A 17,686-nucleotide genomic window follows, 5' to 3' on the forward strand; every position below is an offset into this window, starting at 1 on the left:
CTGAAACTTACCTTATGGTCAGACCAACCCACTACATTGATAACATGGTAAAACATGTGGGTTAGTATATTACGATGCCTGTGATCAGCTGATACATCTGTTAAGGTTTAAATCCTTTAAAAACGTATATATTCAACAAAGATTCAAACAGGAAGATTATGTTCAATTAATGGTGATGTCTCAATTTTAAGTCTCTCAAGAGAAAAACTTTAGTTCATTCAGGTCACTGGCACCAGATCAGAAAGAAAATGCTTCTGTACATGTTATACCCTACCCCTAGGTATCATATAAGAACCATGATCGTGAACGGGAAAATATACTAACCCATTTCAATCGCGTATTTCATACCTAAAAGACGCAGTTCAGTAAATGTGTACTATTGATATTAAACAAGTGGTAATTTATCTTCATTCGTGCACCTTTCACATTGTCTCAATATTCCATATTGCAGAGATGCTCCACATATTTTATGCTTTAGTCAACGTTGCAGAAAAAACTTGCGGGAACTCCCCTAATGAGCATCCGGTCTAGAAGCGCATGTCTCCCCCAATGCAAAGTCCTATAGGCACGAAGTCAATAGGGGTCTGGAGCGAAAGTCAAAGAGACACTGATGGTTGGCTGCAATAGGGATCATCTACTTGGCATGTCCAGTCATCCTGCTAAATTTCAACACTAGTGGCCTAGTGGTTCTCAAGTCACTGTTCAGGCTCCTGTGACCTTGACCTTTGATCAAGTGACCACAAAATAAATAGGGGTCATCTACTCTGCATGTCCAATCATCCTATTAAGTTTCAACATTGTAGGTCAAGTGGTTCTCAAGTTATTTCCAAAAAATGATTTTACATGAACAGGCCACTGTGACCTTGACCTTTATTAGACTGACTCCAAAATCAATAGGGGTCATCTACTCTGCATGTTCAATCATCCTATGAAGTTTCAACATTCTGGGTCAAGTGGTTCTCAAGTTATTGATCGGAAATGGTTATCAATGTTCAGACCCCTGTGACCTTGACCTTTAACGGAGTGACCCCAAAAACAATAAGGGCCATTTACTCTGCATGAACAATCATCCTATGAAGTTTCAACATTCTGGGTCGAGAGGTTCTCAAGTTGTTGATTGGAAATGGTTTTCCATGTTCAGGCCCCTGTGGCTTTGAACTTTAACAGAGTGACCCTAAAATCGTTGGGGTTCATCTACTCTGCATGACCAATAATCCTACGAAGTTTCATCATTCTGGGTCAAGTGGTTCTCAAGTTACTGACCGGAAATGGTTTTCAATGTTCGGGCCCCTGTGACCTTGACCTTTCACAGAGTGACCCCAAAATCATTAGGGGTCATCTACTCTTTATGATCAATCATCCTATTAAGTTTCAACATTCTGGGTCAAGTGGTTCTCAAGTTACTGACCGGAAATGGTTTTCAATGTTCAGGCCCCTGTGACCTTGACCTTTAATGGAGTGACCCCAAAATCGATAGGGGTCATCTACTTTGCATGTACAATCATCCTATGAAGTTTCAACATTCTGGGTCAAGTGGTTCTCTAGTTATTGATCAGAAATGGTTTTCAATGTTCAGGCCCTTGACCTTTGACGGAGTGACCCCAAAAACAATAGGGGTCGTCTACTCTTTATGACCAATCATCCTATGAAGTTTCAACATTCTGGGTCAGGTGGTTCTCTAGTTATTGATTGAAAATGGTTTTCAATGTTCAGGCCCCTGTGACCTTGACCTTTGATGGAGTGACCCCAAAATCAATAGGGGTCATCTACTCTTCATGACCAATCATCCTATGAAGTTTCAACATTCTGGGTCAAGTGGTTCTCTAGTTATTGATCGGAAATGGTTTTCAATGTTCAGGCCCCTGTGACCTTGACCTTTGACGAAGTGACCCCAAAATCAATAGGGGTCATCTACTCTTCATGACCAATCATCCTATGAAGTTTCAACATTCTGGGTCAAGTGGTTCTCTAGTTATTGATCGGAAATGGTTTTCAATGTTCAGGCCCCTGTGACCTTGACCTTTGATGGAGTGACCCCAAAAACAATAGGGGTCGTCTACTCCAGCAGCCCTACAACCCTATGAAGTTTGAAGGTTCTAGGTCAAATGGTTCTCCAGTTATTGCTCGGAAATGAAGTGTGACAGACGGACGGACAGGGCAAAAACAAAATGTCTCCTGGGGGAGACATAATAAGTCAGCTGTCTGGTTTCTCCTTATAAAAGAATTGAACACTGGAATGACCAAACAAACAAACAGCAGTGATCAGAAAGTGATTCTGTCTGATTTTAATCTCTCAACTTTGGTCCTTTTCAAATAAAAAAAAAAACATTCTTGCAGCAGGTCTATAGCGTACAGCATTTAAGGCATCGCCACAGTCACAACTCAGTATCAGTTCATATTTTCAGGCCGAGTATTTTTCTCTTGAAAATTGCACTAAAGCCTTAACAGCTGGTCAAATTATCATCAACATAAGAAGCATATGATGATTTATAGTACATATGCCGCTTGTAAAATATTTGAGTCTCGTTTAGACCGAAAATTTACGCCAAAATATTGAAATTTTATATGCAGTAGAACTCCAATATAAAAAATATTACAAAGACAAAATTTAGTTAATTTCATAGTACAGTATGTATACTGCAAACTCCTATGGATTTTTGTCGAAATTGTTTCTGGTTATTGCATTAGACACAAAAAGACGACCCCATGTAAATTTAATTTAAAATGTTGTTTGTACATGCATTACTGACCACAGGTAGCCAGGTAAACCTATACATAATCCTATAATATCACCTGTTTATATACATGTACATTGTGTGAACAGATAACACAAATTGGATAAATTGATGGTGTTGGGATTTTTGTGTATAATTCAGTAATCAGGTAAAATTTCAAAATAATTTCTGAAGACTTTATTCTTCACGGTCTGCTTTACAATTGGCTGTAATTATCTTTGAAATGTATTGAATATAATTATATTGAGTTTGACTGCAGATAAAATTGCAAAATTTTGTCATAAAAAATATCGAATAAAGGCATAATACAGGCAGTGAAATGCACATGCTTCTACTTGCATATATTCACATAGATATTTAAAACATAATTATGACAAATTTATTGACTTTATAGTTACCACTTAGTCATCTTTTATTTTTATGAAAATTTGCATGTAAAATTTTGAGTCAAATGGCTGCCACTGTAGGCGATGCCTTAAAGAAGGTATCTAAAAGTATAAACACTATCTCTCAGAAATTTATAAGCATTTCAACAAATCCTTTCATAAAACTTCATGCGCAAGCTCAGACTTTGCTTACAATTAACTGGTCTACATTTCAGCTCATGCTGTGCTACAGACAACCATAAGCTCAAGTCTGAGACACGTATTAACCTTTATCCTGCTGAATTTCTAAACAGACTGGTCCATCGTTCAATTTGGGCAATATCATTTATTATTCAAAGGGGTGTTCACTGATAATTTAATGACTGGATAGCGAGCAGTGTAGACCAAGCAGGCTCATCTTGGTCTGCAATGATTGTAAAGGCAGAATGGCCAACAGGCTAACTGTTAAAGTTTTTACAGACTTTATTTTCACAGAAAGGATACAATCATGGTCAGACAGGTGGTCTAATTTTTCATCATGGTCAAACAGAAGCAGCGTAATCACAGCAACCAAGAAGCATACTGCTCCACGTATCTGAAATGGAAAAATGAATTATCTATCAGCATGTCTGGCATCTCAACAGTATCAGTATATATCTCACAAGCTTTTACATATAATCATTACAGTATTATATACATTGTTTCACACTCTACTGTAGTTACTGTAGTTACTGTAGTAAAGTCATCAACCTGTTAATGAAAGTTTTGATAAAAGTGGATAAAAAATGTAAGGGTATTAAGGAAGCTAATTTTTTACTGAAATCTTTAGTTCCCCAGCAGGAAAACGGAAATATACTTTCCTGAAAAAACTGTAAAGTCCTGTCTCTCCTGAAAAAACTGTAAAGTCACTAGACAGGACTCTTCAGAAATTACCAAGAATTCTAGAGCAATATTTTGCCTTCAATATGGTCAATCTAATTTTGGTCAAGTAACATTTTCTTCCTATTTTTGGGCAAGGAATGATAATAATTGAGCCGCACCATGAGAAAACCAACATAGTGGGTATGCGACCAGCATGGATCCAGACCAGCCTGCGCATCCGCGCAGTCTGGTCAGGCTCCATGCTGTTCGCTTTTAAAGCCTATTGGAATTGGAGAAACTGTTAGCGAACAGCATGGATCCTGACCAGACTGCGCGGATGCGCAGGCTGGTCTGGATCCATGCTGGTCGCACACCCACTATGTTGGTTTTTCCATGGCACGGCTCATATTATGAATATAAGTATCATGTTATTACATTTGCTACATAAAATTTATCTCCTATGGCAATTTTAGCAGAAATTTATCACAAATCTAAGTTTGTAAAATTAAGATTACCTTCCTTTTTCATCAAGATAGATTGGAAATAAATAATTTAATTAATTTCCAAGCTACAAGCAGATTTAACACTAGGTTCAGATTGTAGAAATTTCCCGATATCTACCAAATGGAAATGGAAATAAGATAAACCATCTTTAAACCTTAGCCTGCTAAATTTCTAAAATGGACTGGTCCACCATTCAATTTGGGCCGTACCATTTATTATTCAAAGGGGTGTTCACTGAAAATTTACTGACTGAATAGCAAACAGTCAGACCATGATCAGCCTGCACATCCTGATCTTGGTCTGCACTGGTCGCAAAGGCAGAATCACTTGCCGCTAGCAGGCTAAAGGTTAAACCAGGACAGTACATTCTTTCTGAAACAAGAGGGCCATGGTGGCCCTATATTGCTCATGTGAGTCAAATGGATAAATGATTTCATGGTTGAGGACCTCTACACAGTTCTTTCTGCCAAATATCTAAGCTCTAGGTCTGGAGACTATAGACAAGAAGATTGCTTTAAGTTTTTCTTATATCAGTGTATGTAAACAAGCGACCCCTTGTGCAGAGCCATTTTTAACCATAGGCCCGGACATGATTTCAACAAATTTGCTAGAAGACCACTACACAACAAGGCTACATGTCAAATATCTAGGCCCAGGGCATTACAGTTTTACACAAGAAGATATTTAAAATTTTTCTCATATAAGACTACTAGCATGTAAAACAAGTGAACACAGGGCAGGGGCCAAATCTGATCTCAGGGGCATGACTTGAATAAAAAGATGGATGGTGGGTGATCACAATAGCTCACCGCAAAGTTTGTGATTTTACTATATGCTTCTACATCTACCATTTTCCAGTAAGATTGTTAAGTTAGTACAAAATCATGACTCACCTTTGCTGGACTGGCACCAGAGTTTGTAAACAGTGTACTTCCCCATGCTATAACAATGATATCGCTGTGTTCATATAGCAATATTGTACGTAGAGGTCCACACAAAGACAGGCCAAACATCCACAACACTCCGAGTATACACCCAACAAATGCATGGCGAGTTATACGGAACCACTGTATAATTGTATAAATACATAAAAACACCTTTTAAAATCGAAAGTCCAAATTTTCAATAATATTTTCTAACTTTTGTCAACAATACTTAAATCTTTCTTACTCAGAACATTTCAGTCACAAGTCAAAACCAAAATAAGACAGGAAGGAAGGCCACAAAAAGGATTATAATGAAACTAACATTTAAAACTTAAGAATCAGTTCAGGACTGTGCAAAACTGATACACCTTGATGCAATACTGATATCTCAATCAGTTATAATAATTGAGCCGTGCCATAGGAAAACCAACATAATGGCTTTGCAACCAGCATGGATCCAGACCAGCCTGTGCATCCGCGCAGTCTGGTCAGGATCCATGCTGTTCACTTTCAAAGCCTACTGTAATTAGAAAAACCGTTAGCGAACAGCATGGATCCTGACCAGACTGCGCGGATGCGCAGGCTGGTCTGGATCCATGCTGGTCGCAAACCCACTATGTTGGTTTTCTCATGGCACTGCCCATATATGAATTGATAACACTGACACAAGCGTACCTATTTAAGATTTTTTGGAGATGCAGCCTCTAACTAGTGCTTTTTACAAAACAACATTATAGATTTTTGCATAGAATAAATTACCATTAATATATCAGCTGTTTATCTAACTAACTTTACCTGATTTTTTGTGATTGGTTTCCCTGATGAAAACGGCTTTTGTAGCAAGACAAGTGGTATAGTAGCTCTGAAGAAGAGAAAAACAGCCCATAGATTATAATAGAACCTGAATAAAGGCAATACAACAGCTCCATTAAATTTCTTTCCATTCCTACAATCCTTTTTGAAGAAATGAAACAGATTTGAAACATATGTCTTACTTGCTATTTGTGTTAAACAAAAGCTTTTTGTAAAAGACATACAATGCTTTCAAATGATGGTCTGGCAGAAAGAAGTGGGTAGGCACTTTTATATGTCATGACCTTGACATTTGAAAAAATGTTTTCAAAAACAACTGGGGGTCATCTACTGACTACAGGCAATCCTCATATATATGAAGTTTGACAGCTAAAGTGTATCAGTTTCAAGGTCCCTGTGACCTTGACATTTGACCTGTAAACCCCTAAAACTTGTACGGTCATCTTAGACCACAAACAATTATCCTGTGAAGTTTGACAACTGTATACCAAAGCTTTCTTCAATTATTGAGCGGAAACCATTTTCAGTCTCGAAGTTACTGTGACCTTGACCTTTGACCTTCTAACCCCAAAACAACAGGGTGAACTTCTACCTGATCATTGTACATGTAACTGGATGACAGAAAAATGCAATAAATGTTTTGTTTAAAATGCTAAAATATCATGTATGAAATACATATTCTGCAAGTTAATACAAGTTATAGTTACCAGGAAGTATTAAGAGTTTAACATATACCTACCCTGCTTTGACAACAAACAGGAAGAGCACAACAGGGATGAGTTTTAATAGATCATAAGCCAGGAATAATCCCACACCTCTCAGGAACTTGGCTAAAATTAACAATCCAATATACACTGCTGCCCTGAAAGTCAAAAATACAGTTTCAGCTACCTTAAAAACGATTAAATTTTATACTATTTCCCTAAGATTTAAACTATACATCCTTTTACCATTAATGTAATGACTTAAGAGGTTGTAACCAGACACATGGGTACATTTTTTAGCCAGGATTTTTAATACTCATTGTAGTGAAGGAGAGGTGCCAAAAACGCTGAAATCGCTCTGGGTATAGTCAGTATACTCATGGATTTTTAAAAGGCAGTGGCTAGAGAACCAGAACCGGTTCACTAAACAACGCACTTACTCGACCGGAAGCAGTCCTCCAGCCTTCGCTGCCTATATAGATAATATATGCATAGAGGCTAGAGGACAAGAATTTTTTCTATACACATAACTGCTGATATGTATAGTTAATAATGATAATATTTTGTCATATTGGTAAATATTAAATTAATTAAATGTTGTCGATTCAGCGAATCAATTGTGGGTTTACTTGTTCATTTATGTTTGTTTAACTTTACACTGTCTTGATATCTTATTCTGCAGTATACGTTGTCTGCTATTTTGATATTAAGACATTTACCTTTAAGTACGAATTACTAGCGAGTCGTTATCGGCACAGAAGCTGTTATATTATAGTGAGAAGGTAAATACGCATTTACTGCTACCAGTACCAGGCACATAATGGATATTGTTTCAAATGTTAAAAAAAATCAATTGAACCACGTCATGTGATAGTTATTACACATTTAGTGTAGTCTTAAGATTTATAACACTTAACTGCTGTGCCTGGTTAAAAACAAAGAAGGAAGTGTTATTTCTGTTATTGTTAAGCTGTCCAGTATATACATGACTTGTGCCTCAACTTTACAACAGCAAAAGATTGTGCATAATAGCAACTATGATGAAAAAAATTAAACATTAAATGCTTCCTGATGTTCTATTCATAATTTTAACATGTCCAAAACATTGCGAAATGATACTAATTTCACTTGGGTAATGATTACATTTTACTCGGACTTTATCATAGACTCCTTGCGTAAAATCTGAAATTTTAAACTAAAGTCAAAGTGTTAAATACATATAATATTTCAATGAAACTTTGAAGTTTTGTTGTTTGTAGCATCATCTGGGGCATGTGCAGTGAAAAACCTAAATTTGAGTTCTGAAATAGTGTGATATTTACTTCTAAATTCACTATATGTTCATTGTAAAAATACTTCGACTGGCAGGTACTCGAAAATACAGCTCTCTGATTGGTCAGTTAGGACCCCTGATGTTATGGTAAAGTTATGAATATTCCTCTGTCTCGTAATTCCGAGCCTTCTCATTGAGCCGAGCCTTTAGAAATTTTGCACTTGCAGCTATTTCCTGTTTCTAAATTTTATGCATGTTGTGGCAAATCACATGACAGTTGAACAAGAATAAAAAGAAAATCGTATTACTCACATTAAAATAGAAATATACATATCAGAAAACTTTGGTACAAAATTTGCTTATCTAAAACCACTGGGGTAATATATCACCTTCTTACAGGAAATAGAAACCACTCATTGTGAAACTTTTTTATCTGCAAACACTATTATATATCTGTTCTTAATTTTAAAAAAGAGCCTTAGTTTTTGAGAGCTAGTACAAATGATCACAAGTCTCTGTAAGTCGGTTCAACGAGAAAGTATCTGGCTGTTTCAGGGTGAGGGTCATCTTCTGAAAGTCTGGATTATTCATCTAGACAACAATCCTAAGAAAATCTCTTCATGGGGATTTTTTACCTGTAAGTTTAGATGATTATCAAACTATAGCAAAAAATCTTTTGAAACTTAAATATGTTACTGGCAAGAACTGAAAAACCGGTTAAGGGGCTCGGAATAACGAGAAGGCAGTGGCTACAATTACGGTACTTTAATCCTAGCCTCCAATTCTAGGATTACGGAAGTTCCAAATTTCTAGACACACCTATGAGGATAGGCTAGGATTACGGAAGTACTTAAGAGGCATCAAATGTATGTTAGGACATGCATAAATGTTATTGTTAACTTACTTATTTCACTTAAAATAGCGTGTTTTTTTTCATGCCTGCCATATTATTCCCATTCTCATCCATCAGAAGCTAAAATCCTGAGATGAACTTCATCCGGGGAACCATGGTAGACCTCTGGTATGCGAGAATGTATTATTCTGTGTTATCAACCAGCCATTTCCAGTTAGTTTAATCTTAAAGAAACAGGTGAAATCAACACCCGTATACATACGTTTTTCTTTCCAAAACCACATTATTTATGTTTTTTTTTTTTTGAAAATTATTATTATTATTATACCACACTTATATAGCACTCTTTTCATACAAAACATGTACGTTCAAAAGTGCTTTACAAAAACATAAAGAACACATACATACATGTAAATATATTGGTAAAAGATTAAAAAGAATAGTATATAAAACAAGATCATCCATAAATTATGTTCAATGTTAAATTACATTATGAGAGCAATCCTTTTCTCAACACGAAACAAATCTGTCATAGTTTGTTTTGGGTTTAACGCCATTTTCAACAGTATTTCAGATTTTGTTATTTTATATAACATGTGCAGGCACTAGACAACTTTTGGGGACAGGTACCCATACCCTGCGGAAGGGGAATTTTCCGTCATTTTGAGACAAAAAGTTTTTAGCCATATAAAAGTTACTACTTTTCACATTATTAATACTGTTTTCAATCATTTCTAACTAATGTAACTATATTACAGCAGTAACCTTCCTTAGAGGCACTATAATATAACTTTAAAGACAGTTCATATCTAGTTGTGTCAAACAACCTATTAGGGGAATTTTCTTCTGAGAAAGGGGAAAAAACGAGTGCCCTGATGTGTGAAAAGAGATGCGTTTTCAAAGATTTTTTAAATGCGGACATTGAGCCTGAATCTCTGATGCTTGCTGGGAGGGCATTCCAAAGCTTAATTGGAGCTGCATGCTTGAAACTTCTGTCGCCATACATTACTGTTTGACTCCTCGGTACAACCAAAGACACCGGGCCATTTGCCGACCGTAAGTCTCTACGAGGCTTGTACTAGTCCAGCATATCGACAATGTACTTGGGAGATTCATTGTGCATGGCTTTGTATGTAACTTGTTAGTGTCAAGAAAATTGGCAGACAAATGAAAAATTATATATATTCTTAATAATAGCTTAAAAATATTTTTTAAAATATTCATTACTTAAAATTTTATGATCTGATTTTGCCTGTCACTTTAGATTTCTGCGCATATAGAACCTGGCGAAATAAACACCCGTATATGTTTTTGTATTTCGTTTTCGCTATTTTAAGTGAAAAAAAAAGCAAGTTTACAACATCATTTAAACATGTCTTAACATATATTTGATGCCTCTTAAATACTTCCGTAATCCTAGCTTATCCTCATAGGTGTGTCTAGGAATACGGAACTTCTGTAATCCTAGAATCGGAGGCTAGGATTACGGTACCGTAATCGTAGCCACTGCCTAATGAGAAAAGGGCATATATCGATATGCACTAAGTTATGGAGGCAGTAAACAGTTTTCAGCTGTTAGTGTCGAATTGGCCGGGGTGAAATTTACAAATAAGAGGGAATTTACGGAATGAAGTGCATATTTGAACTTGTAAATAATAATAATTGCTAGAATTGAAGTTTCAGCGGCTAGAATTGAGTTTCACTTATTTAAAGAAAATCAGTTGAGTAGCCTTGATCTTGATAGTATGACGTAATGACTTGCAGGAGCGTATACATGCTTCCTCTGAGCTGGCTTAAAGGTGGGGTTGTCATTTTAGCAGGGGCCTCAGAAAAAGTGGAATAGTGAAAAAAACGGTAGATGGCCCATATATTTCAGCTTATTTTCAGATTTTACCGTGTTACTGGAGTATGGAACAGTGTAGCAATTGGGGCTATCATTTTCAGGGAATTTTCTGCAGCGATTGAAAAATTGGCAAATTTAGCTTTTTTCGTCATCATTTCCGCGACCGGGAGAGCACAAAATCAGGTCTTGTAAACAGAAAACTAGATATTAGAGATGTATTGCAGATGGTTTGTAACGATAGACATACAGTGATGTTAATGTTGCAATATCTTATTTCAGGTGTGTGTTACAGACTTTTGTGAGGTTTTGAAAGTTAGGTAGGCGACTCTAGGCCGAGAAGCTCAGAAAACTGTTTACTGCCTCCTTAAGAGCAAATCTTGAAAATTTGTAAGTTCTTCCATGTGCATTTATTTGATGTCTTAGAGGTTTTTCAGCATGATTTGTGAAGGAATATGAGTTTTAAAGTTAATTTTGAAGCAAAATGAGAGTTTTTAAGAGCAATAACTAAGGGGAGGTAACCGCGATTCAGACATGAAAGTCAGTTTAATAGTGTTTTCCGAGCCGATATAATGAAAGATATATCTGTTATGACAGCATTTTAACTTAGACATATGCCTACTGTGACATTAAAGTCGTCAAATAAGGCATTTACATGCAAATTCATTGATTTCTATTAATTCAGTAAGCTTTTTTAACAGCAAAATAGCGGCTCGGACTGCGGAACAGACCTCGGGGGTACTTGCGGCAGTATGTCCTCTGAATCAGTATTTCGTTGTTCGTTTCAGTTTAGAATTTATGTACATATTGCATATAACATAGACTCCAGTCACAGCACACAAAGTTTAGAGAATAGACATCTTTTTTCCTGAAATAGATGGGTTTTGAAAGGTTTGTCTCAGAAGTAACGTTTTTCTCATATTTCATCACTCGCGGAAAGTGATCATTATCAAATTGAGGTCTTAACATGGACTCGTGGTCTGATGCAGTCAGTTCTATGGGTTGAAAGTCATGTACATCATAGCTAAATAGCACAGTGCAGATAATTATCTTCAAATAGACACCATTTAGTGTCTTGGAATAGACAAATTAGCATGTAGTGGTATATTTTGTGAAACGTTAAGACGGTGACATATGGTGCTCATGCATGTGCTTGTAGCTTCCTGAAGTAGGTCCAGCACAGTACCAGTGACTTAAAAATTGCTATAATAATTCAGCCAGCTTGGCAGCTGACCATATCTATATACTAAAAACATGGTTGAGACCTCATTTTTGTATGCAACGGGCCTTAAATGAAACTATAATGTTACTAGTTAATTTCGGTACGCGTTCCTGGTAGAATTTTTGCATACATGATGTACTCCAGTTGTCAAAATTTTCAACAGCATATGTTGGATATGTATGAAATTGGGTTTCTTTTGGTCATAATTGATTAAATTACAAATAAACAGCAAATGTCATACTATTGGGGTCACTTTTGTCTCCCTTAAGGAGGCAGTAAACAGTTTTCAGCTGTTAGGGTCGAATTGGCCGGGGTGAAATTTACAAATAAGAGGGAATTTACGGAATGAAGTGCATATTTGAACTTGTAAATAATAATAATTGCTAGAATTGAAGTTTCAGCGGCTAGAATTTGAGTTTCACTTATTTAAAGAAAATCAGTTGAGTAGCCTTGATCTTGATAGTATGACGTAATGACTTGCAGGAGCGTATACATGCTTCCTCTGAGCTGGCTTAAAGTGGGGTTGTCATTTTAGCAGGGGCCTCAGAAAAAGTGGAATAGTGAAAAAACGGTACGGATGGCCCATATATTTCAGCTTATTTTCAGATTTTACCGTGTTACTGGAGTATGGAACAGTGTAGCAATTGGGGCTATCATTTTCAGGGAATTTTCTGCAGCGATTGAAAAATTGGCAAATTTAGCTTTTTTCGTCATCAGTTTCCGCGACCGGGAGAGCACAAAATTCAGGTCTTGTAAACAGAAAACTAGATATTAGAGATGTATTGCAGATGGTTTGTAACGATAGACATACAGTGATGTTAATGTTGCAATATCTTTATTTCAGGTGTGTGGTTACAGACTTTTGTGTGAGGTTTTGAAAGTTAGGTAGGCGACTCTAGGCCGAGAAGCTCAGAAAACTGTTTACTGCCTCCTATGCAACTCGAAAATTAACCAAAGATCTTACGCTGATGACGGTCCTCTGTAAATAGCATGCTTTGGTAGTATGTTCCCTCCATAGTCTGCCATATCTTGTACGATAGCAAAGTTCCTTTTTTATGATTTACTGACGACTTGCACTACGTTATAAAGGAACTTTGGAAGATGAATAGTAATCGGACATAAATGTTACTTAAAATACTTTTAAACAATTTATCTGCAGTCTTGTGAATTTTTCATAAATCAACTGGTTTAACTGAGCTGAACCACATATTTCACGTCAGTTAATTTCACGTAAATATAACGTTAACATTTCTTTCACAAAATATTTCATACTGGTAATGTTGTCAGTCCATTACAGACCGGAAACGGAAATGAAGTCGATGTGGTGACTGGTATGACATCGACTTCATAAATACCGAAAGACACCGAAAAACAGAAAGACACCGAAAGATGCCGAAAGACACCAAAAACCATTATAAAAACATATGAAAGAAAGTAAAAAAGATGTTTAAGATATATTTTATGACGAAATATATTAAATAAAAAGCATTTGATCATTAATTAGATTTTGCAAATAAGATTTTGTTGATGATTAAAGTGTCCTTCTGTTATGCGCAATGTAGCATGATACCGAAAGACATCCTAAATCACGTTCAATACATAGAAAAATAATTAATTTCGAAGTTTAAACTATATATTTTGTTATTCTAGTCAATAAAAAAGACATTTGATGACTTATTTTATTTTGAAAATAAGATTTTTTTGTTGATAAATGTGTCTTTCGGTAATGCGGATGACACCGAAAGACATCCTAAATCATGTTCAATACATAGAAAAATAATGAATTTCGAAGTTTGAAATAAATCTTTTGTTGTTCCAGTTAATAAAAAAGACATTTGATGACTTATTTTATTTTGAAAATAAGGTTTTTTTTTGTTGATAAATGTGTCTTTCGGTAATGCGCAATGCTTATTAGTATCAGGAATATAGTGTCTTTCGGTAATACGTTATGTAAAACGCCCTTTAGATAGATATTCAAATAATGAATTGCATAATTTTGTTGTTATACTTCATAAAAAAGACATTTGGGGACTTATTAGATTGTGCAAATAAGATCGAATAATCATTGCTTAGAGAAAGTGTCTTTCGGTATTGTGTTATGTCTACATAATGATACCGAAAGACATTGTGAATCACTGTTAATACATATATTATTACGATGTTATAGTAATGATATATTTGATTATGTTAAACATGTATTAATGGATACAGGTATCTTTCGTTAATTTGAATATTTCTTTTAAAAGCATTTTTATTCATTCATAAAGTGTATACATGTATTCATTTTTAAATAAATGTGTCTTTCTGTAATAGTCCGATGCAATTAAAAAAATTTGTAATAAATTGTTTTATCATTGGATCAATTGTTCCAGTACAGTAGTAATTAAAATAATTGTGGTTGATAGTTTGTTTGTTTGTTGTTGGTTTTTTGTTGTTGTTTTTTGTTGGATAACCCGATCATCGGATAAATTATAACTGAATAATTTAAGACCTCTTTGAACTTCTGTAATCTGTTACTTTCTTTCGGTAACGAGGTGATGATTTAATCATTTTTAAGGCGATTAGATCGGCCCTTCACATTTATCAATAAGTGGTGTCAATAACTAATTAGGTATCAGATAATCCATCAAAGCGGAGTGATGTTTATGTTAATGTAATTAAAGTGTACGCCGTTAACTGGCAGTATCTCTCGTTTAAATTCGAGAATTTTCGTGGAATTCACTATCTAAAATAAATTAATGCATTATGAAACAAATTAAACTATATATTTCCAAAAAAAAATTAAAAGTAATAGTTTACAGATAGATCTGTCTAAATGTATAGAAATATATTTTAAAAAATCAAAGTAAGCTACATTTGTCGTAATTCGCGTACGTAACAAATACGTTAAGCATTATTATTGGCTTACTAGTATGTGACTTTCAAGTAATAGCTGTTTTTCAACTTACCCCTGGAATGTTTTTTTTCTATAAGGCTCATTATTTTGTTTCAGATTACGAACTGCACTTCTTTCAAAGAACAAAAACACACTCAAAAATGCTGCCAAAACTGAAAGTAAACTGTTAGAAACTTAAAAAGTTACACCGGCAGAATGTGATATAAATTTGACAGAATACAGCGAGACTGACAGAACATCAGTGCAAATTCTTCAACTCTTTCATCCTGCAATGCTGATGGATGTCAAACCTTTGCCGACAGTTGGTGATGGAAACTGTTTATACAGAGCTGTTTCATGCGCCATGTCCGGGTTAGAAAATAATCATGAATTGTTAAGGCTTTTGACTTCATTAGAACTCGTTCACAATGAAAATTACTACAAAAATACAAGCTTTATAGGTGATGTAAGAATAGTCAATAGTGACTACGACAAATTGTTACATGATGCCATATTTATAAACTCTTTCTCAGAGATGGCCCACTTGTACGCTCTTAGCGCGGGGATTAATAAATCAATTGACTCAAACTACCCACCACAATTCAACCATATGTATACTTCAGGGCCTTTCACACGTAGGGTTGTAGGCAGGTCAGTGCCAGATACTGCACCAAAATATGTATTATGTGGACACAAATGTCAGTTCCAACTTCAATGAAAGTTTTCAAACCCAACCACTTTGTACCATTGATATCTGTGAAGAATTCTACTGACACAATTGAAATAAACTGCAATGAGTCAAATGTTTCGGCCACTGATGAACACGAACCTTTGCATTCCAGATGTGATGAGTCTGCTTCAGTTTGTGATGAAAATAGTTACGGTGTTAGCTATGAATTAAATGTGACGGAAATCCCTGTTGATGATATATTTGATATAGATAATAAGGGTAAGGTTGAGTTTGCAGACTTACACTTGAGTGAAGCTGATAACCCGTCAGTCCAGTCAGTATTACGGAGCCAGATGAAGTTGAGATTAAGGTTGACACTGCGGACTCACACTTGAGTGATACATTATCTGGCACTGATATACCGGTCAATAATGTTGTGCAAGATGATGTACCACTTTCGTCTGAGTCCAACGTGAACACCGACAACCAGGGGACCCTTGACCGTGGGTTTTTGGATACCGGCGCTGCAGTACAATTATTACAAAATAGTTCGTCTGGTCTTGATAAAATCGGGGGTGGGGGTGGGACTGAAACAAAATGTGTATTTCATTATAAAAAATTCCCTTAAATTAGATAAACGGGCAAAAAATAAACATAGCTGCTTTTCGGACGACTGTGGTGTATGGGACTCTTCTAGTGGGACAACCCCAAAATCTTACTACCTCATGGTCGGCCAGGGGGACCTCACTTTAGTGTTTTTTTAAGAATGGGATGTACTGCACCCGGAAAAGAATTTAACGGAAAACCGAGTATGTGCCATTGAATCCGCAACCTGATACATCTCAGGTTGTGGTTATTCATCGGTATTATACCACGTTGAAGTTGGGTCGTTCGTACAAGAAAAGGGTCACCTGGTTGGGTGAAGGTGGAATTTCTAGTGTTTACGCCATTGTGGAATATATTGGTAGTTTTCCGGGCCTTGGTCCGCATGGCAATTTCCGACAACAGTCCGATCGCACCGAATATACCAGGACTCCGGACTATGTCATGGACGAGGTAAAAGACATGTTGCCAAAGTTTAAACCCAAGCAGATCCTGGACTCAGTGTCAAACAAATACGACGACATAGATAGGCCAAAAGGTATTCAGACAATATTAGACAAAAAGAAGTACGTTAACGCACAGACAGGACAAAAGAAAGGGTCACGTAAGAACATAGCCGATTACATAACTCAGCTTGAAAACATGGTGTCTGACAGTCATCCCTTCGTTAGGTCAATTGTTAGAAATAACGGAAAGACACTATGTGTTATCTTATACACGGATGAACAGATGACGGACATAAAAAATCTCTGTGCTACAGGTCAATCAGTACTAGGGTGTTGACAAGACAATTAACTTATGTGACATGCACGTGACAGTGACCTGCTACAAACAACAGACCGTGACACGACAACGGACGCATGAAGCTCCAATATTCATTGGTCCTCTGTACATTCACGACAATAGTGACTTTGAGACCTACTGTCAGTTTTTTGACCACATACGTATGAAATTGGTTGACTGTGACCTCGGCAAACTTGTCATTGGCAGCGACGAAGAGAAGGCATTAGTGAAGTCAATCATGACTGCATTCCCGGATTCGACCAATGTACTTTGTACTAGACATTTACGCCAGAATACAAAACAGAAGCGTTGTCGGACTTACGGACAGAAATGACATCCTTGAACGTATTTTCGGTCAAGGCGGTATCATTGACGCTGACGACAGTATCTGTTTCGACGAAAAATGTGACGAACTTGAAAGACATTGCACGGACATTTCCAAAAAAGTTTGTAAAATACTTCCAAGACCGACTCAAGCCGAATCTGAAACTAAAGGTTAACGATCCCGCTAGACAGGACACCGAGCCTGCAACATTTTCGTTTTTGTCGTGTTGGGCGACCTGTGAAGCTTCCATTTTTCTCTATTTTATTATCACAGCAGCATTGTTTGTGCCGTGTGGCGGCCGTAAAAAGTCTCCCCGTACATTCAGTCAGGGCTG

At 36.4% G+C, this 17,686-nt stretch overlaps 1 protein-coding gene across 1 annotated transcript in view; it reads right to left on the reverse strand.

Annotated features, from left to right (window-relative positions):
- LOC123566307 (proton-coupled zinc antiporter SLC30A5-like) overlaps nt 1-13,426 on the reverse strand; it is a 31,582-nt gene extending 18,156 nt beyond the window's left edge. Inside the window, exons 1-6 of the mRNA XM_045360270.2 lie at nt 13,061-13,426; nt 6,944-7,066; nt 6,187-6,253; nt 5,359-5,532; nt 3,605-3,695; nt 12-88 (exon numbers count right to left, since the gene is read on the reverse strand). Of these exons, the coding sequence (XP_045216205.2) occupies nt 12-88; nt 3,605-3,695; nt 5,359-5,532; nt 6,187-6,253; nt 6,944-7,066; nt 13,061-13,122 (594 nt within the window). The 5' untranslated portion in view covers nt 13,123-13,426. The remainder of the gene's footprint in view (nt 1-11; nt 89-3,604; nt 3,696-5,358; nt 5,533-6,186; nt 6,254-6,943; nt 7,067-13,060) is intronic.
- Nucleotides 13,427-17,686: the final 4,260 nt, after the last annotated feature.

This window comes from Mercenaria mercenaria, chromosome 8, assembly GCF_021730395.1.
Source record: "Mercenaria mercenaria strain notata chromosome 8, MADL_Memer_1, whole genome shotgun sequence".
In the NCBI taxonomy this organism is placed as follows: Eukaryota; Metazoa; Mollusca; class Bivalvia; order Venerida; family Veneridae; genus Mercenaria; species Mercenaria mercenaria.